The sequence below is a fragment of the Diabrotica virgifera genome, chromosome 6 (assembly GCF_917563875.1).
Source record: "Diabrotica virgifera virgifera chromosome 6, PGI_DIABVI_V3a".
NCBI lineage: Eukaryota > Metazoa > Arthropoda > Insecta > Coleoptera > Chrysomelidae > Diabrotica > Diabrotica virgifera.
The window spans coordinates 224,882,669-224,907,529 of record NC_065448.1 but is presented as its reverse complement, the minus strand read 5'-3'; the positions used below and the strand labels follow the sequence as shown (position 1 = coordinate 224,907,529).

Here is a 24,861-nt window from a genome sequence, read left to right as displayed (position 1 = left end):
TTCTTGTATTGTGTGTAGTACAGCCTATTAATCACTTCCGTTCTGTAATGTAATCGTGCTTCAGATTGTGTTTGCTTTGTCTACGTAATGGTAACAAAACGTAAAACTGTTGCAGTGACAATGGAAAAGAAACTAGAAACATTAGGTACGATTGATAAAGACGAATCTTTAAAATAAATTTATTGCAGCATCATAATATGATATTATGCTACCATAGGTCTGGATCCCGCGTATGAAAAAAAAGTTGATTAATAGCAAGCTAAAAATTTATTAATAGCTTAAGGGTGTCTAGTCGGATAAACTTTGATATATGAGAACACTGGAACAGGGGCAGTTTTAATTGTGGAACAGGTCAAAAATTTGGAACGGTCAGAACACGAAAATGGCACATTTGTTTTGTCCGACAGAACAGACATAAACTCTCCGAACAGAGATTAAACTCTCATGCAAAAATCAGACTGCTATTTATCACCTGTCATAATTCCTGTCATTTGACATATTCTACATGTTCCACTCATTAAAACGCCAATTTGGTGATAAATAGCAGTCTGATTTTTGCATGAGAGTTTAATCTCTGTTCGGAGAGTTTAAGTCTGTTCTGTCGGAAAAAATACATGTGCCGTTTTCGTGGTCTGACCGTTCCAAATTTTTAACCTGTTCCACAGTTAAAACTTCCCCTGTTCCAGTGTTCCCATATATTAATGTTTGTCCGACTAGACACCCTTAAGCTAATAACAAATTTTCAGCTTGCTATTTATCAATTTTTTTTTTGTACGCAGGATCCAGACCTACCATATTATGGTGTCGGTACATCTCTACAGTATGACTGAGTTTTTTACCAAGAAATGAACAAAACTCTACACTCTATACAACTATACGTAATTTAGATGTGTACTGTGCATATGTGTTTCATGTTTTTGTAATTGTAATGGAGGTTATTTATTAATTTTTACTATATTCTCCGGCTAACCCGGATTTTCGATAACCCGGATCGGCCGCGGTCCCGATTAATCTGAGTTATCGAGGTTCCACTGTACCTTTATATTTCAAAATATCAAAAAATTTTATTATGAAAAGTTATTTGTAATTAAAAACCATATTCAAATATACAATAACAGCCTTCTACTTAAAAAAAAAAATTCTGAAATTTTCCTAAATTACCAATTCCGAACATCATTTTTTTTTATTAGACATGTAATAACTCTTTTATTAATAATTTTAGAAAAAAAAAAGTTATTCATAAAAATCTGTGCATGTTCTAAACCTCAAGATGTAACCATCAGTTATCCAAGTTTGTTAATTTTATACGAGGTGTGTCAAATAATATGAATTTAAAAAGAATTTAGAAATAATTTTTTCTAAATTCATATTATTTGGCACACCTCGTATAAAATTAACAAACCTGGATAACTGATGGTTGCATCTTGAGGTTTAGACTATGCACAGATTTTTATGAAAAATAACTTTTTTTCCTAAAATTAATAATAAAAGAGTTATTACATGTCTAATAAAATTTCAGAAATTTTTTTTTTCAAGTAGAAGGCTGTTATTACATATTTGAATATGGTTTTTAATTACAAATAACTTTTCATAATAAATATTTTTTGATATTTTGAAATATAAAGGTAGTTTGCTCTTGAGCGAAATTCATATTTTTTAACATACCTCGTATACTGTTGACAAAATTTGATAACTGATGATTGCATCTTAGGTTTTAGACTATGCAGAGCACTTTATAGAGAATAACTTTTTTTTGTAAAATTGATATTAAAAAAGTTTCCCATATGGTTCCAAGTTACGCAGACAAAACCAGGGGTTTTAAAAAGTTAGCAGACAAAACGGAAATTGAAAAGTAGAAGTTAAGCACCAATTATTTTGGTTTTTAGGATAAAAACAATATACAAAAATGAAGGATCATTATGTCGATCTAGACGGCTCAGTTGGCTGAGGCGCAGTCGATCAACAAGTTTAGTGGATTTGCGATCGAGGTTCGAGCCTCAGCCTGCTCATTTGAAATTAATAAAAAGGCCAACGTTGTAGTATAAAATTCAATAGAATCTACGACTCTGTCTGGAATAAACTGGTGTCTGATCGTCTTATGGAGGAGCAGTACGGCAAGGGATAAGGGCTTGTGGCTTGTCCATAGTTCCCTACTGAAGGGCGTTAATCTGTACCGTTGAGGTAAACAGTTGTATATCCATAATGTATACATTTGCAAGAAATGCAAAACGTACAGACTAGTCAATAAACTATAAAAAAAATTTTACTTCCATTACATCGAATTCAACATTATTGGTATATTATATAATAATATGTAAATGCAAATCTATTACTGGATATTAGTATTGTTAAGAAATTATTTACCTGATGTATAATATTGGGAGTTACAACTTTTTATCTCTGTCTTTAAACAGGTAATATGCAAAATAAAAATCGTAAGTGATTACAAAAATATTATATTCCGTATTTAAAAATGCAAAAACCAAATCACAATGTTTGGAACAAAAAAAGAACTCTTGTTTTTCATTATCCCGTTTTAACACTCTCAAAATGCCATTTAGTATAAAAATGGAGGGAGGTACGATTGTTTATCACTACTGCACACGAAAGCATACTATCATAATATACGCATGCATCTATGGAGTTGCTATGGATGTATTACTGTTTACCTCAACTGACTAATGGAGTTGCTATTGTTTCTAAACGCCTTATCTAGGCATCTAATAACGCTGGATGTACGATATTTTGCCACAAGATGCTATGAAAATCTGACAACGAGAGTGTGGTATTAACTCCATTTCAGCAAAAATTTGAGTTACAACTGTTTACCTCAACGGTACAGATATATGTATGTATATATATTATTTAAAAACAGCACATTGTACATATATAACATAATTGATAGAAAATTAGGAAAGTCTTAGGTGTACATGCACACTTGTGTATTTAAAGCCTCAACCATGTCTATGAATTTTCATGTTCATAGTAATAATGCAATTTTCATAATAATAATAGTGCAATGGGCCTAGTAGGCTAGTGGCTTGATTGGCCACTCTCCTCCATCCTTTGTCCATTGCGTTCATCCTCCAATTTGTGACAGTGAGTCTTTTTAGATCATCTACATTCATTTTCTACCTTCTGGGCCAACCTCTTCTCTCTCTGATGCTTTTCTATTGTACCTGACAGTAACATTTTCAGTATGTGTCTACTGGATCTAGCATCCTTTGTATGTGTCCTAGCCATCATAGTTGTTGACTTCTTATCACTCCTAGTATGCTGGGTTCTTTGTACTCTCAGATCTTTATTTGCCTGTCTGATAAAAACACTTCTCCATTTTTCATCCAAATATTTTCCTTACTACTTTTTGTCCCCATATCTGCACCAATTCTTGTTGTTTTTTTATCTAATGTCCATATCTCTGATGCATAAGTTAGTGTTGGCCTAATAACCATTCTGTTTGTTCTTAATTCGGCACCTTTTAATATGCATTTATTCCTTAATTCTATTTAATGTATAAACACACTTGTTCATTTTCATTGGTCTATTTTGTATTTCTTCTTCTATATTTGGTTTTTGTGTTATAGTTGTTACTAGATATTCGAACCTCTTTCAATACAGATTTCTTATATCTTTATTACATCATAAAACAAACAGAACTAGTTTTCAATAGATTGACCGATCATCATCAGTGTTTCTTGAATCGAACATGCTAACCACCAAAGTAAAAATATTAGGGTAAAAACCCTTTAAACTTAATCCGTCATAGGAACATATAAAAATGATGTGATTTTACACATGGGTGTATAAAATATCCAATTTTCACTCTCGAGGTACCATAGAGCTAAATATGACTTGATCACATCATGGCTGTGTAGAAGCAACTAGCTTCTACACAGCCATGCTTAAAGGGTTAAATCCATGCTTAAATCCTTGCTTAAAGGGCATTTACCTTAATATTTTTACTTTGGTGGTTAGCATGTTCGATTCAAGAAACACTGATGATGATCGGTCAACCGATTGAAAACTAGTTCTGTTTGTTTTATGATGTAGCCCTGTATAGGGATTTTAACAAATATACCTTTTATAAAGGAAAAAAAATTTAGTTTCTCAAAACTCCATAGCTTACTGTCTAAACGATCTACATACATTTATAATTACATTTAAGAATAAGTAATGTTTAAACATGCCTCAATTCATGGTAAGTTACATGACAACATCAGTAAATTGTTCAATTGAAGAGTCAATGTTTTCTGAGCTGCATTTTGGACAATTATTAAGAATTTGTTTAGAAGGAAATTACCAATAGGGCCCGCTACATAAAACCAGCAAGACACCAATATGGTTGTTAAAGGATCTTGTTAAAGACTAGCCCTACTGTATCCTAAATGCAATCATCCCATTGTAATGTGATCGGAAAATAATTAAAAATATATTTCTACCATATAATGATGTAAGGTTTAATTTATTTCTTAACAAATTTCTTTCATTCTTTGCGGTTTTGTGTCAGCATCTTTGCATCTATGTATGTCACTCCTCTTCTCTCCAATATCTTTCCAGTTACTTCAGCCCGTGCCTGTCTTGGTCATCCTCTTTTTTGTTTTTCAATATTTTTGCTTCCCACCAACTTAGTTGTGAAAATGATCCAACCAACTTAGTTGTGTCTGTTCTATAAACTCCAACCTGGATTGTATTTTCAGTTCATTCCTTATATCTGTCTTCCTTATTCTTTCCATTTTGGTAGCACCTTCAACTCTTCTTAAAAACTTCATATCTTGTATTACTATGCTCTTTTGCTGTTTCTTTAGCACCATGATTCGCTGCTGAAAGTCGAGAGGTGTATAAACTGCTTTGGAACTTTCATCCTTGTATTCTCTTATTTCTTTTCTGCACATAAATTTTTTGTTAATTCAACACAATTATTTTCAGGTTCCCAGTCTAGAAGCTATGGCAGCAGTAACTATGTGCCCCAATCTGATAGAAGACGAAGAGATGGTAAGGGCAGAGACAGATCTAGAGATAGAGACAGAGAAGACGACGAAGTTGATAGAAAGAGGAGGAGGGAGGATAGGGTAAGAGACAGGGAGAGAGACGACAGGAAATCTCCCATCAGGAAACGATCCAAGTCACGGTCGAGATCCCCAAAGGGTGTAAGAAGGAGGCCAAGGATTATTCCGAGATATATGGTGCAGATCCCTAAAATTAATTTGGATTTGTGAGTAAAATATGTTTGTTTTTTTTATGTCTGTGTAGCCTATTTATTATTCAATCAGTAGCAATCAAGATGGCGCCGAACGATGCGCACGTGAAATTACTCCTCTCTGTAAATGATGAGAATTTTAAGGAAAAAGCATTCAAATGTTGCCAGAAAACTACTAACGTTATAGTGTGCATAAAATGTGGAAGTATTTTTCATTTATCTTGTTCATCAAGAAAAAAGCAGAAATGTATAAAGTTATGTGATACTAGAATTGTATGTGAGACATGTGAACAATCTGAAAATCCCAAAGGAAACTCAGTAAGTCATACTCAAGAGGTAAATGCACATATCCTACAGTTGGAAATTGATTTTCTAAAAACAATTTTAAGTGAAAAAGAGGAAAAATATAAAATTTTATTTGATAATAATCAATTGTTAAAAAGAACTAACGAGCTCCTTGAAGAAAAAGTAAAACAAAAAACTAAAGAACCTGAATTCAAGGTAATTAACGTTGACAAAAGAAAAAACTGGACTTCCCCTGGTAAAGATGATAAACAACTACAAAATGTTAATGACCTTACTAATAGTAAACAAACTGAATTAGTAGTGACTAAAATTCCTGCAGACGGAACGCTAGCGCGATCCTCAACATCGACAAACTTTGGAAATGAAGTGCCAAATGAAAAAAAATACATTACATCAAGACAAATGAGTGCCGCAATGCAAGAAGCCAAAACTCAAACTGTTTTACATAATCTGTTGAACACTGAAAATAATGCTCCGGTTCTTTCAGAGTCTTCAAGCAACGGTGCGTGGACACAGGTAGCTCATAGAAAAAAGAGGAAGTTCTTAGTTGGAAGTACCGAGTCACCTTGCAACATTGAGGCTGTTCCACAAATGATCAACCTACATGTGACTCGCCTAAAGCCTGATACAAAACCGGAGCAATTAGAAAAGTTCCTGGAAAATCATTTAGATGGCGTAAAATGCGAAATCCATCAGTCCAAAAAACCTGACATATATGCATCCATGAAAGTGACCATTAGACGAGACTTAATTAAGAATGCATGGAAGCGAGAAATCTGGCCCAGCGGAGCATTAGTCTCGTTTTTCAAGATGAGGAGGACGCTGTCGCATTAGGTGGGTCCTCAAGCAATACAACTATTTCACGTATAGTAAATGACTTTAAATTGAAGTTAATCTCGGTTAATGTACAATGTTTAACAAACAAACTTTTAAATCTTGAGCTTTTTTCTAATGCTGAAAAACCTGACATTCTATGTATTCAGGAGCACTGGTGTAATGAGGATAATATTAATCTTATTTATATCCCAGGGTACACTTTAGTAACCCATTTTACTAGAAAAAATAAAATACATGGTGGAACTCTTATTTTATCTAAATCTGGGACAGACAAGTATGCAGTCTCAGTCGTTGATTGCCGTAAATTCTCTGAGGAAGAAAGCTTTGAATGTTGTGCTGTGACTATTTTAATCAGTAACTGTAAATTTCTAGTCATTAATGTGTACAGAACGCCTAACAGCAATCTAGATTCTTTTATAAATAATTGTTTTAATATTTTAGGTCATTTTCACAACCGTGTTGATAAAATTTATCTCTGTGGAGACTTTAATATCAACTACTTAATTCAGAGCAATGAAAAACTTCGATTAGATGATCTTTTTCAATCGTTTGGTTTGTCTCTTAATATCCCAAATATACCAACACGTATTTTCATGATTAACAATAAAGTAACAAAAACAAAAATTGACTACATTGCTACTAATAATATCACTATGAATCATACTTGTCAAGTCAATCAACCCAATATGGGTGACCATCTTGCCATTATTTTTGACATTGTTGTAGGTCGTAATCAGGATAGGATGGAATCTAATATAAAACAGCAGTGTTTTAGGTGTTTAAATGATAATAATTTAGACATCCTAAAACAAGACTTAATGAGGATTGGTTTTTGCGAGGTATACAATGAAGGTAATATTAATAACGCTTTTATCGAATTTATGGATACTTTAAACTTTGCTATTACTTCAAACTGTCCCCTTAAAAGTAAAATAGGTAAGGACGTGCATAAAAGTAAAGGTTGGGTTGATCATGACATATATGCTAGGAGTAAACAATTAAAAAACCTATTTAATGAAGCTAAAAACTCTAATAATAGTAACATCTGGAATGAGTATAAAGCTACCAAGAAGGAATACAATAATCTTATTGCTGAAAAGAAAAGGGAATTCAATTATCTTCAAATTGTAAGTAGTAATAATAAACAAAAAACTATGTGGAGTATAGTAAATAAAACTATAGGGAGAAAGCAAAGTACTAATAAAATTAAACTCAAAATTGAAGACAAACTAATATCAGATGATAAAAATTTAGCTCAATATTTTGCATGCCATTTCAATGACAGAAATAATGCACTAAAAAATAGGCTTGACAATAACCCTCAAAACTGTACTTTATCACATAGGTGGACTATAGACAGTTTTGTTTATTTTCCAGTAACATCTGATGAGGTTCTTGATATTATTTGTGGTCTTAAAAATAAACATTCTTTTGGAAATGATGAATTAAACACAAGAATGATCAAACACATCAAGGATGTTATATCAGAACCGCTGGCATATTTAATTAACCTAGTATATAAAAAATCCGATCACACTTGTATTGATAATTATAGACCTATTTCTTTGTTAAATGTAATTTCAAAAATTTTTGAACGAGCTTACTACACTAGGATCATACAGTTTTTGGACAAAAATAATGCACTGTGTTCAGAACAGCATGGCTTTCGATCCGGAAGATCAACAGAGGGGGCTACTGAAGTATTTATGGAATCTGTCTATAGGCACCTTGATGATGGTCTTCTTGTAGTGGGTATCTTCTTTGATCTTTCCAGAGCATTCGACAGTCTTAAATTTGAATTTGTCCTTAACAAATTGTATGTCCACGGAATAAGAGGTAACATGTTAAATTTATTGAACTCATATCTTCTGGAGAGGAAATTCTATGTTGAATTAAACAAGGAAAGGTCAGACATCTTCAGTGTAGATGTAGGAGTGCCGCAGGGATCTGTGTTGGGACCACTGCTATTTCTTATTTTTGTCAATGACCTACCCGATCATATTACTCATGACCACATTGTAATGTACGCAGATGACTCATCTGTGATTGTATCAGCACATACATACGTAGAGCTTCAAAATAGAGTGTCAAGGGTTATCAGATTATTCCAAACATGGTGTACACAAAACTTGCTACAACTGAATATTGATAAAACATCGTATATACATTTTAGATGCAAACGAAATATGCCAGTTGTGTCTATTCCTGAAATTGTAAATATTCCAAACATAAAATTTTTAGGTGTATTCTTGGACCAGTTTATGAGTTGGGATGTTCACGTTGAATATGTTAATAAGAAACTAAATTGTTCATTCTATGCTTTAGTACAGTTGAAGAGAACACTCAGTATTAAAACTCTCATTAATGTATATTATTCTTTGGTTTATTGTCACCTTACTTATAATGTTACGTTATGGGGTAATTCCACAAAATCAGACACAGTGTTTATTAAACAGAAGAGAATTATTAGACTTATCTTCAATATTCCTTTTGGGCATACTTGTAAGCAAGTTTTCATTAATAACAATATCTTACCGTTGCCTTCCATATATGTCTTGAAATCCATATTGTATATTAAGCATAATTTACATTCATTCAAGAGAAATTCTGATTTACATGCATACTCAACTAGGAATGCCAATCAGTTTGTTACTGTTGGTCACAAACTATCCAAATTTGAGAAGTCCACAGATTATGTGGGGGTCAGGCTATATAATCATCTTCCAAATGAAGTTAGATCTTTGCATCCGGTGAAATTCAAAAGAGTTGTGAAAAGTATACTATGTAAACATGCATTCTACAGTGTAGAAGAATACTTAGCAACTAGATTGCTGTTATGAGTTCTGTCTAATATTAATAATTTTCATATTTATCAATGTACATTATGTTAAATCTAAAATTTAAGTGTATGTATAGGTATTTGATTATGTGTCTGTGACTATATTGTGTTGTATATCTGACGTGTATATCCATCTTTATGATGGCAGCTGTAAAGCTATACCAATAAAGTATTCTATTCTATTCTATTCTATTATGATAATTTAAATACTCGCATTAGTTATAATATGACACCCAGTATATATGTATTATTTACTGAGTAATGTTTTTAAAATGTTTTTAATTACAGGGATGGTGGTGATGTTCTCGAACTTAAAAGAAGATATAAAAACATGTATATCCCTTCAGATTTCTTCTTCACCAGCATAAAATGGGTTGATTCCTTTCCAGCTGACAAACCGTTTGCTATCAACAAACCTTGTTCATTCCAAATAATGCACAAAGACGTCGCACCAGTCCTTGAAAACCGCTCCTCCGATCCGCCAGATGCCGACTATCTCTTCTCCGCTAAAGTCATGCTGATGAGCACCCCTGGACTGGATGAAATTTACCACAGGTGCTGCTCTCTCGCTGACGATAAAGACAATGACGAGAAAGACTATGTGCACCCTACCAGACTGATCGACTTTTTGATCGGTCTCAGGGGCAAGAATGAAACTATGGCTATAGGAGGTGCTTGGAGTCCATCCCTAGATGGCGAAAACCCAAAAGAGGATCCCACTGTGTTGATCAAAACAGCTATAAGGACTTGTAAAAATCTGACAGGTATCGACCTGTCTAATTGTACTCAATGGTAAGTCGTTGATTGTTTTCTTTTGTTTTAATTGGATTCTTGGAATCCCGATTTTGTAAAAGAAATCTGGATTTTTAAGATACAGTGGTTTTATTTCCTTTTTTATACCAATAGTTTGATTTAATTTTGGTTTGACGTATTATTAATAATTAACCAACAAACAATAACATAATTGTAAACATAGGAAGATACATTGTTTTCAGGGTTTATAGGCTGTGGTTTTGGCAGTACATATTTCTTTCTGGTTGTGACTTGAAACTTACATACATAATTGATTGCCTCTTTTACCGTTAGGTGTCAAGGATTCCTCCTTTATATATAATCTCTGCAAATTTATGCCACTTCTTCCTATCTGCTGCTAACTTTTGCTTCTTGTCACAATGTTCCTCTTTTCTAAGTATTTTGTTTACACTGGTGTTCCAGCTTTTCCTTGGTCTGCCCCTCGTGCTTTTACCCACTGCTTTGGCCTCCCGTGTCATTTTCACTTGTCTGTCACCACTCATTCTTATCATGTGTCTAGCCCATTTTAACTTCTTTTCTTCGACTTTTTCGTTGAGCGATTTTACCTGTAATTCATGTCTTATATCTTCGTTTCTTCTTTTGTCTAATCTTCTTGCACCCACCACTTTTCTTAAGTACATATCTCATTTCTGTAGCTTGTAAACTTTTTCTTTGTCTGTCATTAAGTACCCAGTTTTCTGCCCCATATATTGTAATTGGCATATATACGGTTTTATACACTGTCATTTTGGTTGACTTGAAACTTACCAGATAAAAAGTCTGGTCTGAAGTAACTTCAGACCGTGGAATGTATAAAACAATGTATTATTACAAAACTTGATCGTAAAAAGCTGATACACCTCGATTCATGTTTATTTTTACACATATTCTATTTATTCCATGAAAGTATAAATGTCACTGACAGAAATGCTAAATATAATACAAAAACTAGAAAAAATGTAGTACAAACACTAATATAATTACTTTAACACATTAACAATTTTAATCCACCAGGAAGAGTTACTGGTCCGGAGATGTAGTCTCTAAACGTACCTTAGGTAGCAATTAATCAAAAATGGCAGCAAAACAGCGTCTTATCGAACATGCTTTGGCAGTGGATTCTTCTTTTTTAAGTGCCGTCTCCCTGTCAGTTGGATATCATCATTACTATCTTTCCTATATCTACCTCTGCTCTGAAGAGTTCTATTGAGCTGCAATTTAAACCAGTCCATTAAATTTTTCAACCATGACATTCTCCTTCTTCCCATCAAGTTTACATCATCTGCGTACTGGGACGTCAGTCAGTAGGAAGACAAAGGAAGAGGTGGTTAGACCAAGTGAGAACCGATGTAAAGAGATATTGAGGGTTGACAACTGGAGGAGAGCAGCTAGAGACAGACATACTTGGAGGCAGATGCGGGGGAGACCAGGGCCCGACTTGGGCTGTAGCGCCATAGGAGAGAGAGGGAGACATTCTCCTTCTTCGTTTACTCCTTCCTCCTCTTATATTTCCTTATTTCAGTCTTAGCATTTCATGTCGCTGTCTCCTCATTATGTGTCTCGGGTGTTCTAACTTTCTTATTTTTATTGTGTTTATTATTTCGCATTATTTGCCCATTTCTCGCAATACTTTCATGTTCGTTTTCTTCTGTGTCCATACTATTATAAGCATCCTTCTATAACACCACATTTCAAACGACTGTAGCTTATTTATTCTTCTTAAAGTTCCCTCTCCTATCGGAGGTTTAATATCATAATGGCTATGATATTAAACCTCCGATACTTAACCGATATGATATTAAGCCTCACTTTGTTGGCTGCTGCTCTGAGTAGTTGTAATTAACGACAGTTAAACCTTTCTCTAAGGTTCCTCAGCCAGGGGATGCGTCTTCTTCCTATTCTTCTTCTTCCTTGGATCCTTCCTTGCAGAATAATTCTCAGCAACTCATATTTTTCTCCCCTGGTAATGTGACCCAAATATTCCAGTTTTCTAGTTTTTATACTTTTCATAATTTCTAACTCCTTATTTAAATGTCGTAGCACTTCAACATTGGTAATCCTTTGAACCCACTGAATTTTCAATATTCTTCTGTAACACCACATTTCGAACGCTTCTATTCTTCTTATGTGTTGTCTCTTCAATGTCCAAGCTTCCATTCCGTATAGCAATATAAAAAATATGTAGCATCTTAGAGCCCTCAATCTGAGAGGGAACTGAAGGTCTTTGTTTGTAAGCAGTGTCTTCATTTTTATAAATGCTTGCCTTGCAGTTTCAATTCGGACTTTAATTTCTTTGCTTTGGTCATTTTTGTCATCAACCCAGGTTCCCAGATATTTGTATGTCGTTAACTTTTTCTATTTGGGTTTGCTCTATCATTAACTTTTCATTTCGATGTTCTGTTTTTGAGACAATCATAAATTTAGTTTTTTTCTTGTTTATTTTTAGTCCGTATCGAATGCAGTAATCGTTAATTCTATTTAGCAATTCTTGTAGCGATTCCAGGGTGTCTGCCATTATAACGGTGTCATCAGCGAATCTTGTGGTATTTACTATTCTTCCGTTTATAGAGATTCCGTCACTTAGCTACGCTATCGCTTCCTGAAATATGGCTTCACTGTACAGGTTACACAGTAGCGGCGACAGAACACAACCCTGTCTTACTCCTCTCTTTATATCAATATTCTCGGATTCTTGTTCTATCTTTATATTGGCCTTTTGATTCCAATACAGATTGATGATAATTCGTAAATCTCGTCTGTCTATATCTCTGTTTTTCAATAATTCTATTAGTTTTTCATGTCGGACCCTGTCGAACGCTTTTTCGAAGTCGATGAAACAGGAATAAATATCCAGGTTCATATCTAAGCATCTTTGAGAGAGGTCATTAAACGCAAACAATGCCTCTATTGTTCCAAGTCCTTTGCGGAACCCAAATTGGATATCATCCATATCATATTCTAGTTTTCTCTATAATCTTCCATGAATCACCTTTAGAAATATTTTGAGGGTATGGCTTATTAGTGATATTGTCCCATAGTCCGAACAATCTTTGGCATATATTGTTTTTGGTATTGTTACAAAGGTGGACACCAACCATTCCTGAGAGATTTTTCCGGTTTTATGTACTTCATTAAACAGATCCAGTAATACCGATAGAGTTTCATCGTCTAGACATTACAGTAATTCCGCAGGTGTTTCGTCTGGACCTACAGTTTTTCCGTTTTTTGCGTTTCGTATTGCTTGTTTGATTTCCTCCACTATGGTCTCTGGTCCCATTTCGCTGTCGATTTCTTTCGGTTCTTGTCTATTATCCTCAAACAGATTTGTTATGTATGTCTTCCACTTTTTTAATTTCTCTTTGACTTCTAGAATATCGCTGGGTATTTGTGATTTCCTTTATTTTCTTGTGCATGTTAAAGCTATCATACTTTTTAGAATATTCTTCTATTTCACTACATTGATTTGCCAGCCAGGTGGATTTGACTTCTTTTATTTTCTTTCCTATTAATCTCTGGATTTCCTTGTATTTTGCCTTACTCCTACCTTTATGTTTCCTTCTTTCCTCCGTTAGCTCTAGGATTTCTGAAGTTATCCATCTCTGTTTTTTTATTATTTTTGTGGGTAATATCTTCTCTTTCCTGCCTCTACTAACGTTTCTTGTATCATGTTCCATTTGTAATTAACATCTGTTGTTTTTATCACGTCTTGTTTGATTTTCTTTAAGTTATCATTTATTTTTTCTTTTAGACTCTGACGTACAGGTTCTTCTTTTAAATTTGAGACATCAAATCGTGGTATATTTGTTTGTTTTTGGATCTTTTTCAGCTTATTTATATATTCTTGATTCAGTGCCCCGCTTCTAAAAAGTAAATTGAAAGTACATATCATCGCAGAGTTCTTACTCTTATCTCACACTCTAATTAAGGTCTGTATTGATAATAATTGTTTTAACTTTTACAAACGCATTTCTTGCTATTTCTATACTGGCCCTTATTTCTGTTATTACCTTCTGAAATCCAGATTCCCAGGTATTTGTATTTATCAACGCTTTCTATCTTGAATATTTTTTTTCTTAAAACATTCATTAATCAAACAATAGAACACTGAAAACGTTTGTTTTCTATACTTCCACAAAATTTATTACAACTATCTGACTACAGCTCACTTCATAGTAATATTTTAAGTTTACAATAGAAACAGAACAGAATAGGTCCATAAACTTTCTAGATGTAACAATTACCAGACTACACAACAAACATGAGCTCTCCGTATATCATAAACCTACCCATACTGATACAACTATACACAATTCATCATCCCATCCTACACAACACAAATTAGCAGCCTACCATAGCATGATACATAGACTGACAGAAATTATTATGTCAAAAAATAACTTCGAGATAGAACTGAACATCATTAAACAAATAGCAGTAAACAATGGCTATAACGAACAAACAATTAACAAAATTTTAAACCAAAAACTCCATAAGAAAGCCCTGAAATTAGTCTATCCACCACCACAGAAAGAACCCAGTACCTTCTGCTCTATCACATATACTGGCAAGATAACAACAAAAATAGCCAGATACATAAAAAAGAAAGGAATAACACCAGCTTTCAGAACTAACAACAACTTAAGCACATATATTAAGAACAATAAGAGCCGAAAGAGAAAACAACTACGGTGTTTACAAACTAACTTGTGGTGACTGTCCGAAAACTTACATCGGTCAAACTGGCAGAACCTTTGACAAACGGATAGCAGAACACAAAAGGGCTTTCAACAATAGAAAAACAAACACTTCTACATACGCACTTCACCTTCTAGATCATAATCATTCTTTTAATGAACAGTTTCAAATTCTGCATATTCAAAATAAAGGCCTTAAACTATCTTTATTAGAATCTATGGAAATTAATAAATTGAAAAATACAGATATAATTCTGAATGACCAACTCGAGACAAACAGCTCCCCACTCCTCAACCTCTTCAGTTAAAGACTTTAAAAAGGCAAACACATAGTAAACTAAATCACTTGAGAAAGGCACTCTGCCGAAACAGCTGTAGTCAGATAGTTGTAATAAATTTTGTGGAAGTATAGAAAACAAAAGTTTTCAGTGTTTTATTGTTAGATAAAATGAATTTTAACTATTTATAATGGGAAATAAGCCACAATATTATTAAAAAATGATTTTTATTAACGTTTCGACGCCCAAATCGGGTGCCGTTGTCAAAATACAAAATACTACTAACATAAACAAAAATGTTGTTGCTTAGTAAAAAAATTCTTCTAATACAGTAGAACCCCGTAAATCCGAACCCCGCGAATCCGACCTTTCGGCAAATCCGAACCAACGGAAAGTGAAAAAAATTTAAAAATTCAAGACAAAAACTTAAAAACATGTTTATTATACAGAGTAAAGCCAGAAAATTGGACAATGTAGGATTACTAGGACTTTGACATTTAAAATTTCTTAAAAATAAATATTATACTTTAATATATAGGTTTATAAAGTATTTATAAAGGTTAAACACAAACTTACTTTGGTTCTCTCGTAGTCAACTTGAGTCCAAAAATATTGTCCACACTCTTGCGAGAACGTTTGGCTACTCAAAATCACAATGAAAGCTTTGAACTACTAGTTAAGGCTAACTTTCGGATAATCCGAACTTTTCGGAATCCGAACAGGCTGTCCCCCCAATTAGTTCGGATTTGCGGGGTTCTACTGTAATTTATTTAATTTGACTCATTTATATCGGCAATTCAGATACATATGATACATTTTAAAGTAAAAGACTTTAAAATGATATTGCCAATATTTATGAGTTGCGTTCCTGGGACGACTTTACTGAAAGATAGTTCATTCGATTACATGAAATCAACCCCAACTCAAGAATATCCGTCACAAAAAAATCATAGCATGTGATCTGTCTTTAAAAAGACAACCACATGCAACGGTGACATTAAAATTCTCGCGTTAGAGATCTCATAGTAAATCACGAGGAAAAACCAGGAAAAACCTTGTGATACTATCCCGACATTGTAAGTATTTGGTCTTACATTTAAATTACTCTCAAAATTAATACCAAATTCTGACTTTACTATAATTTTGTTTAAATTATAAATAATATCAATAATACATGGATATATAAGTAATACTAAAATATAAAATATGTACTAACTCGACTATTGACTTACTAATTGTGGTATTTTCTTTCTATTGACTTCCTCTTTCAGTATGGGTATCCACATTGAGATATATTCTATCTAAGACTAAACCTAACAATGAACAAGAAAGGACAAAGAATTGTATTTATAAAATACCTTGTGAATGCGAACAGTTTTATATAGGTGAAACATCAAGACCATTAAACGTTAGAATAAGTGAACATCAATCTTATATTAAAAATAGAGAGTTTGATAGATCTCAAATATGTCAACACGCATGGGATAATGAACATAGAGTTCAGTGGAGAGATTCAAGTATAGTCCTGAAAGAAACAGATAGTAAAAAGAGAAAAATCAAAGAAGCGGCTCTAATTATGCTAAACGAAACCAATTGTGTCGCAAATTCCTCGGTGGAATGCAGTAGGATGTGGATACCCATACTGAAAGAGGAAGTCAATAGAAAGAAAATACCACAATTATTAAGTCAATAGTCGAGTTAGTACATATTTTATATTTTAGTATTACTTATATCTTATATATCCATGTATTATTGATATTATTTATAATTTAAACAAAATTATAGTAAAGTCAGAATTTGGTATTAATTTTGAGAGTAATTTAAATGTAAGACCAAATACTTACGATGTCGGGATAGTATCACGAGGTTTTTCCTGGTTTTCCTTCGTGATTTACTATGAGATCTCTAACGCGAGAATTTTAATGTCACCGTTGCATGTGGTTGTCTTTTTAAAGACAGATCACATGATATGATTTTTTTGTGACGGATATTCTCGAGTTGGGGTTGATTTCATGTAATCGAATGAACTATCTTTCAGTAAAGTCGTCCCAGGAACGCAACTCATAAATATTGGCAATATCATTTTAAAGTCTTCTACTTTAAAATGTGTCATATGTATCTGAATTGCCGATATAAATGAGTCAAATTAAATAAATTATTAGAAGAATTTTTTACTAAGCAACAACATTTTTGTTGTTAGTAGTATTTTGTATTTTGACAACGGTACCCGATTTGGGCGTAGAAACGTTAATAAAAATCATTTTTTAATAATATTGTGGCTTATTTCCCATTAAAAATAGTTAAAATTGTAAAAATGCCACAAGAAAATAGCTTCAGAACAACAGATAAAATGAACGTCCATCAAGTAACGGTCGAATTCATCAATTATTCATTAATCAATTATTATTGATTTCATCTGGTAGGTTTTTATGAGTAGGTTCCTTAATTTACTTTTATCAAGTTATGCATCTATTGTTCTTCGTTTTATTATTTTCATTGTGAGTCTAATCTTGGTCACTACTGGATTGTGATCTGATCCTATGTCAGCACTCCGACATGTTTTTGCTGATATTACCTGGATATCAGGCAGACCACGAGGAAGACCCAAATCCAGATGGGAAAACCAAATAGCCGAGGACTTTAAGAAGATGGGAGTTAGAGAATGGGTAACCATAAGCAAAAATAGGAACGAATGGAGAAAAATTGTAGAAGATGCCAAGTCACACAACCAATTGTAAAACCAAAATGTTAATGCGGATTGATTCACAGCGACAAATGAATCAGAAGAGCCCAAAGAGGGCGGCAATCACTCCGCTAGGAGTGATGATGATGATGTTCCTGTATGATGTCCATGATGATGATGTTCCTGTTTCTTTGTCTAACTAATACATATTTTGTTTCTTACACTTCTCTTTTCTCGATCTATTGGATTCCACGTGATTCTTGCCATTTTTAGCAATGTATTTGCCGTGCTTTAACAAAATTATTGTTTTGACAAAATTCGATACGTCTATCACCCTTTTCGTTTCTGTTGCCCAGACTGTATCCTTCTGTACATTCTTCCACTTTTTCTTCCCCGATTCTTGCATTAAAATCTCCCATTGTAATTGTAACCTCCTGAGTTTCAATGGACTTTAAAATATTGTCTACATATGTCTTCGTAGAAAGTTTGAATATTGTTCTCTGATTTGACCGCAGTTGGACTTGTATGTTTATTTTGGGTTTGTTTTGGTGTAATCATATGAGTATAACTCTATAGATAATATTAAATTTAGCCTAGTGATAAAGTTATATTAATAATTAAACAGTAATAAATTCAATGTAGAATAAAATAAATTAGATAAAAATTTATTGAACGCATAAATATCGTTAATCTCTCAAGAATGCACATTTTCATGTAAAATTCTTGCGAGGCGACTCAATATTTGTCGCCTCTATTGGTATTAAAAGGGCAAATAAACTGCTACCTTGTTGATATATTGATATATTCCGTTAGGTACCGTTTCTTGGAGCTGTATTATCGTCGGAGCGAGTCTACTTACAAGGGGAAGACCATCCCTGCCCGTGTCGAGACCGTCGTACTGTTTCTGCCGGATGTCTGGAGCTGCTTGCCTACCAGGGTGGAGTGGGACGATCTGCAGAACTCCTACAAAAAGCAATGCGAACGCATCTTGACCCAGCCTGAGACTGTTGACGCTGCTGCTGATGGTGCTGGTGCTGCAGAGAGCGGTGGTAGTGGGGATGCTGCTTCCCGAGTTGCGGATACCAGTGGGGATCAGTCGTCGCAAGCTGATGAAAAGGCACCTGAACCGTTCCTTTTTAACTATTTATGTATTTTGGTGGCTTATTTTGAGATGACGTTGTTTGGTAGGGCTTTTAAGGGTTTCTAGAGACTTGGAGATTGTTAATTATCCAGTTATTGGTGATTGGTTTCATATATTTTACTAAAATTAAGAAAATTTATGAGATACACACGTAAAGATAGGAAAACAGTAAGTAAGTAAATACAACAATTTGGTGTGGAAATTATTTATTTATTATCAATATTAATCTTATTTACATATTTAGCACAACTGTTTCACACCATGTTTCTTTCAACCATGTTTCAACCATTTCTTTCACATGTATTAGGTGTAGACGCCAAAAAGTGACTCAAAGAACTTTTCAGTGTTGGTTTTACACATTTCGATATAAAATCTTTTATGATAAATGTTGTAATTATGTAAGTTGTCAGAGCTGGCTGATTGATTATTTTGAAGCTTGTAGATTGTAGTAAAGGAGTGGTTACTGCGACCTCGAAAGATTTTTTTGTGTATATCTGTAAAGGAATCAGTTTTGTCCTTAGCTCACAGAGTTGGTAACCATGACGGAGCATAAATCAGCTATAATACGCTATTTGAAGCCAGTTCGATTTGGAACTAGACTACGTAGTCTTCATGATGGAGACTACGTCAACTGAATATGCTTCCTCGGTTTGGCTCAATAGCAACCATACGAAGATTGTTGACATCCAATTATACCAGACAATGAGAATGATCTCAGGTACAATTAGACCAACACCGAACTGTTGGCTTCCTATTCTGTGCTACATCCTACAGCCGAAAATGCCAAGAAGTCATCTCTTTTCAGAGAATATAAAAAAATCATCAACACCCATTCATCATGACAAGCCTGATATCGAATTGAACAGACTGCGCTACAGATATCCTCCATTGTTAAAGACCACCTCCTTATATCAAAAACATTTCAGCCTCACCAACGCCTGGAGAAGACAATGTAGTCCAAGTAATGAAGCTTAAAATAGGACAAGACCTCGCAATTTTTACAGAATGGATCGATTTACTTGAAAATTTGAGAATAAGTAGTGGATAGTCCAAATATCAAAATCTATATCATGCCAAAAAGCGCTTTTACCATGGGGGTGGTTGCCACCCCATCTCGGGGGTGGAAATTTTTTATTATATTTTAATCGCAAAAGTTGGTAAAAACGTTCATTCTAAGCAAAAAACGTTCTATACATTTTTTTGATAAAATTGATAGTTTTCGATTTATTCGCTATCGAAAGTGTTAGTTTTATATCGAAAAAATCAATGTTTTTAATAAGTTTTCTGCTAATAACTCCAAAAGTTTTCGTTTTATCAAAACAACTTTACTTAACAAAAATGTTCCTTTCGAAAAAATAAACAAAACTGTTTTTTTAAATTTTCTTTAAAGAAAAACAGTAATCTAGCTATATTTTATTATATGTTGGCTCCTCTTCCTCAAATGCTAAACATTGTAGTTTCAAAGTCAAAAGACGGGAAAACTATGCATTTTTCGAGGACAGCTTGTTTAAACTAATTTAAAGTACTTAAAAATGTCTATATCCAGAAATAAAAAAAGTCTCTAGCTCAAAAATTAAGTGACTTATAATGAAAAGAATGTCAGTGTCCATTTTTTTCAGCGAAAAAGTGATCGCAAGCAACCCCCTAATCACTACCCTAATTAAAATTAGTCATTAACCTTATTTGGTATTTTTTATTTAGGTATATTAATAGGTTCGAGAAGTTTGACCGGCTTAGAATGATTAATTTAAAAAAAATGGAGTTAAAAGCGAATAGAATTTTTGTAGTTTGGAAAAAATGGCCTTTTCTTCAGAATAGCAAGATTAGAATCAGAGATACGAAAAAATATTTAAATATGAAATTGTATCTTATTTAATTCCCAAGAATCTCATTTAAAATAAATTTTCTTACGGCAAAAATTGAGTGAGCTATTGACAATTAAAACTTGTAATAACATGCAAAAACCACCTTTATTTTTTTTCTCATGATCATCTTTCAGTGCGTCACAGTTTTTCGATTTCTTTCTAACGCATTAAATTGTATGTGACAGAAAAAAAGGCACGTCCGTGATTACAGACATTTCCAACATTTATTCTAGTTATTCTAGTTGTCGATAGATGGCGCCATAATAATAAAAATATTTTTTTTTAATTATATAATAATATTACAAATATAATCTGTATAATTTATAAGACTATACAAATCAAAGAAAATACCATTTTATAAATCCAAGAAACACATTTGATTTGTTTTTGTTCCAAATTGAAAATAAAATGTGACAACTGTCAGATTTAACTAAAATGTCATGTTAGAATAAATGTCATAAATGTGTATTATCACGGACTTACCCTTTTTCCTATCATTTGTTACGCACTGAAAAATGCTCATGAAAAGGACAATACCAACCCTTTCAAAGTCGCCTCTTTTTGCGACTGAGGATTTAAAAAAAATTTAATATTAATAGGCTTCTTGTAAAAACCTACAAAGTTATTTTTTACAAAACTTTCTAAGGTACAAAATTAAAAAGTTACGGTTAAAAAATCAATATATTTTTTTGAAAAAAAAAGGAGAAATCCAAGTGTAAGCATAATAATGTAAGTTGGCGGTGTTTTTAATCATTGGCCTTATTTATTCTTATTTGGTTATGGTTTGTTTCTTGTTTGGTTTGGTTCTTATTTGGTTTGGTTCTTATTTGGTTTAGTTAAGGTGATACAGTAGCGATCAACAGGTGGCAACAAACGCGGTCCAATATTGCGAAAGTTCTGCGAACTTTCAAAAGTGAGGCAACAGTGCGTCGGTAATTCGACACTGACAGTGGCGTTTATACTATCAAAAACAATAATTTTTATACACATAGGCGCGAAATGTTGCTAAGTCAGTGACGTTCGATTTCTTGTTATAAAAAAATCGATTTTTAGTAGTTCCAAGATTACACAAAATTTAGACATGGAATAAAAAAGTTTATTTGAAGAAAGTGTATTTTTTTGTCTTTCTTAATGGCGGTACAGGCTCCTTTTTTCAATATTTTATTTAGTTGTAGAGTAATTTCCACATACTAACATATTTCTGAAATTGGGCTCTGTACCGCCATTCTTTATTATATTACGAATATGTGTGCCAAATACCTCGACAGAATATTCCAAATTAGAGCCGCAATCTTGGAACGTGTTTGTTGCTACCTGTTGATCGCTACTGTTTCCTCTTAATAGATTCTAGAAGTTTGACTGGCTGAGAATGATTAGTTTTTAAAAAACTGGAGTTAAAAGCGAATAACGAATTTTTGTAGTTTGTAAAAAAAATGACATCTTCTTCAGAATAGAAAGATTAGCATCAGAGATACGAAAAAATGTTTTAATATAAAATTTTAGGTTATTTAATTCCCAAGAACTTGGCTTGAAAACAATTTTTATACTACAAAAATCGAGTGAATCGTAAATTAGTACATACATATATCGAAAAAAATTTATTTTTTTTATTCAAAACTAACACTTTCGATAGCGAATAAATCGAAAACTATTATTATTTTTTTAAATGTATATTTTGCTTAGAATGAATGTTTTTATCAACTTTTGCGGAAAAAATATAATAAAAAATTTCCACCTCCGAGATGGGGTGGCAACCACCCGCATGGGTAAAGCGCTTTTCGGCATCATATAGATTTTGATCCTTGGACTATCCACTACTTATTCTCAAATTTTCAAGCAAATCGATCCATTCTGTAAAAATTGCGAGGTGAAAAGCTTCGGTTCCTGGCCTAATGAGAGAGTGACTCACCAAAGGAAGTACACCAAATGGTTGATCAGAAACCGCCAGGCTTTGAACTGCCCCGCAATACATGAACAACATTTACATAGATGGGGAAAAACTCTTAATCCTTAGTGTAACTGTGGTGCGCGTACATTTAACGTTTTCTATTGTTTTACCACGTTTTTATATAGTTCTTCTATTCTTTGTCTGTCTGTCTCTTTGTCACTTTGTCCGGGAAAAATTTTGTATTCGATTTTAAACATGCTTCCCGACTATGTAGAGATCTGAAATTTTCAGAATAGCTCAGAACTCGATGACAATGCAATATTCAACAGCTTTTACATGGATGCATTGCTTTATTTGGAATTTTAAGCCATTTTAAATTGTCTATGGTAAAATTAGTTCTCACTTTTTTCAAAAGATGGCGCTACTTTCTATGTCATGTAAAATTTTCTATTTACATATTTGTAACCGCTATTGGATGTTTAAAATTAAAAATTCTAAAGTTCTTGTGTCAGAAGTTGCAGTTTAATGTATAAAAGATATTAGCCAATATATAATAAAATAGCCAAAATATGTCTATTTTTGTATTTTTACTAATGCCATACTCTGTATGAGAGTACAAAGACTCGTTTCATATAGTTTCTCTGAACCGCATTTTTGGAATATTTTCCCAGCGGTGCCTTTTGATATTTTGATATCTAGGTCAACAGAAAACTAGAATCGAGTCGCCATTTATTTCACTTATTCCCCGTTAGAGGGCGTTCTAACCTTACTCCGGTATAAATAGTTTTATTGTATACCGAGAACTACGGAAGTTTTGATTTAAATTTGTCTTCTTGCATAGCCTCCTTGACAAAAGGTAGACCTAGAAATAGCGCTATCGGGGGATGGCAGGAGACAGATTTAAATCAAAACTAAACCGTCTATTTTTGTATTTTTATATAATAAAAAGGTGGTATTATAAAAAGTACTTTTTTTATAAAAATGTGTAATTAGTAATTATGTGTTCCTATTGTATGTCATCCACTGTGGCATACAATAGAATAGCACAGTTGAAATTGGAAAGATCCATTCTAGGAATAAGACTTGCGGATCGAGTGATAAATTTAGAAATAAGGCAAAGAACAGGTGTGCAAGATATCATAGAAAGAATTACCAGATTAAAATGGAGTTTCACCGGACATATAGCGAGACTGCAGGATGACAGGTGGACAAAAAGACTGTTAGAATGGGGACCTCGCATGGACAAGAGAAGCAGAGGCGGACCACTAACACGCTGGACAGATGACATAAAAAGAATAGATGGTTGATGGATGCAATTAGCACAAGATTGAACTTCCTGGATACGTGCTGAGAAGGCTTTTGTCCTGCACTGGACAAGAGAAAAAGCTGGATGATTGTATGCCATACGCTAAATTAATAAAATACATGTGACATGAACTTAGCAGTCTTAGGTGGCTACTTACTTCGCAAAATCACGTCCTTCCAAAAAGCGAACACTAGTTACTATAGTTTTATATCGTAATTCTTTCAAACCATAGAAACGAATTTTGACAAAGAGCTTAGGCAATAGGGATGTTCACAAAAAATTTAATAGTCATTTTAAACATGTAAATCGATTAAGAAACACCCTAAGAATAATTGTCTGAAGTATTAAGAAAATTAAAAAAGCTTGTCTATAAAAAACTTCATTAGAAATCTAGCATTATTTTAAAGGACCAGGCAACACTCCTTATGGAAAAGTGGTCCCGGTCAAATATGATGAAAGTTTGGTCAATGATACTTCTTGATGTGTAGATTAAAAAAGTCCATGGCACCTGGGTCTGAATAACTACTATTCTCGAGTTACAGCCTTCTAAAGTTATTGGATTCGGGTGCTCGGTTTACGTTAAGTGCACTAATTTACGGTCAAGTGAACGAAAATATTTATTATTAGAAGACGAGAAACTCATGTTCTTCATACATACTTGCGTGTTGTATATGAATTTGTGGTCAAAAATAGTTGGGTCGTATTTTAGTCTTCAGAAAACCTCCGAAAAGTCTTCAGAAAACTAAAGAAGTGCGGTATAAAATGTGCTGTTTGCTCGATATAAGCATTATCATGTTTTCATGAATGCTTCTCAGTTATGCAATACCAGCAAAACTGTAGTTTGGCTTTATCTTTAGAAAACTACTGAACAGTGGCGGATCTAGGGGGGATAGGGGTAATTCCACCGGTAACATGTTCCAGAATTAATGAAATAACTTTATTTAACGAAAATGAACGAGATGGAGCCATCAAAACACATTTATAACCAAAGAGCGGATAGTGTGACGAAAAGACGTAAGCCCAGAGCACGGGCAG

The 24,861-nt window shown here is 33.5% G+C and overlaps 1 protein-coding gene across 2 annotated transcripts in view; it reads left to right on the top strand.

The window, feature by feature from the left end:
• LOC126887287 (cell division cycle and apoptosis regulator protein 1-like) overlaps positions 1-24,861 on the top strand; it is a 47,639-nt gene that overhangs the window by 2,895 nt on the left and 19,883 nt on the right. For both annotated transcript variants that reach the window (XM_050654696.1, XM_050654695.1), the window contains exons 2-4: positions 4,927-5,212; positions 9,468-9,971; positions 18,440-18,743. In XM_050654696.1, the coding sequence (XP_050510653.1) occupies positions 4,927-5,212; positions 9,468-9,971; positions 18,440-18,743 (1,094 nt within the window). The remainder of the gene's footprint in view (positions 1-4,926; positions 5,213-9,467; positions 9,972-18,439; positions 18,744-24,861) is intronic.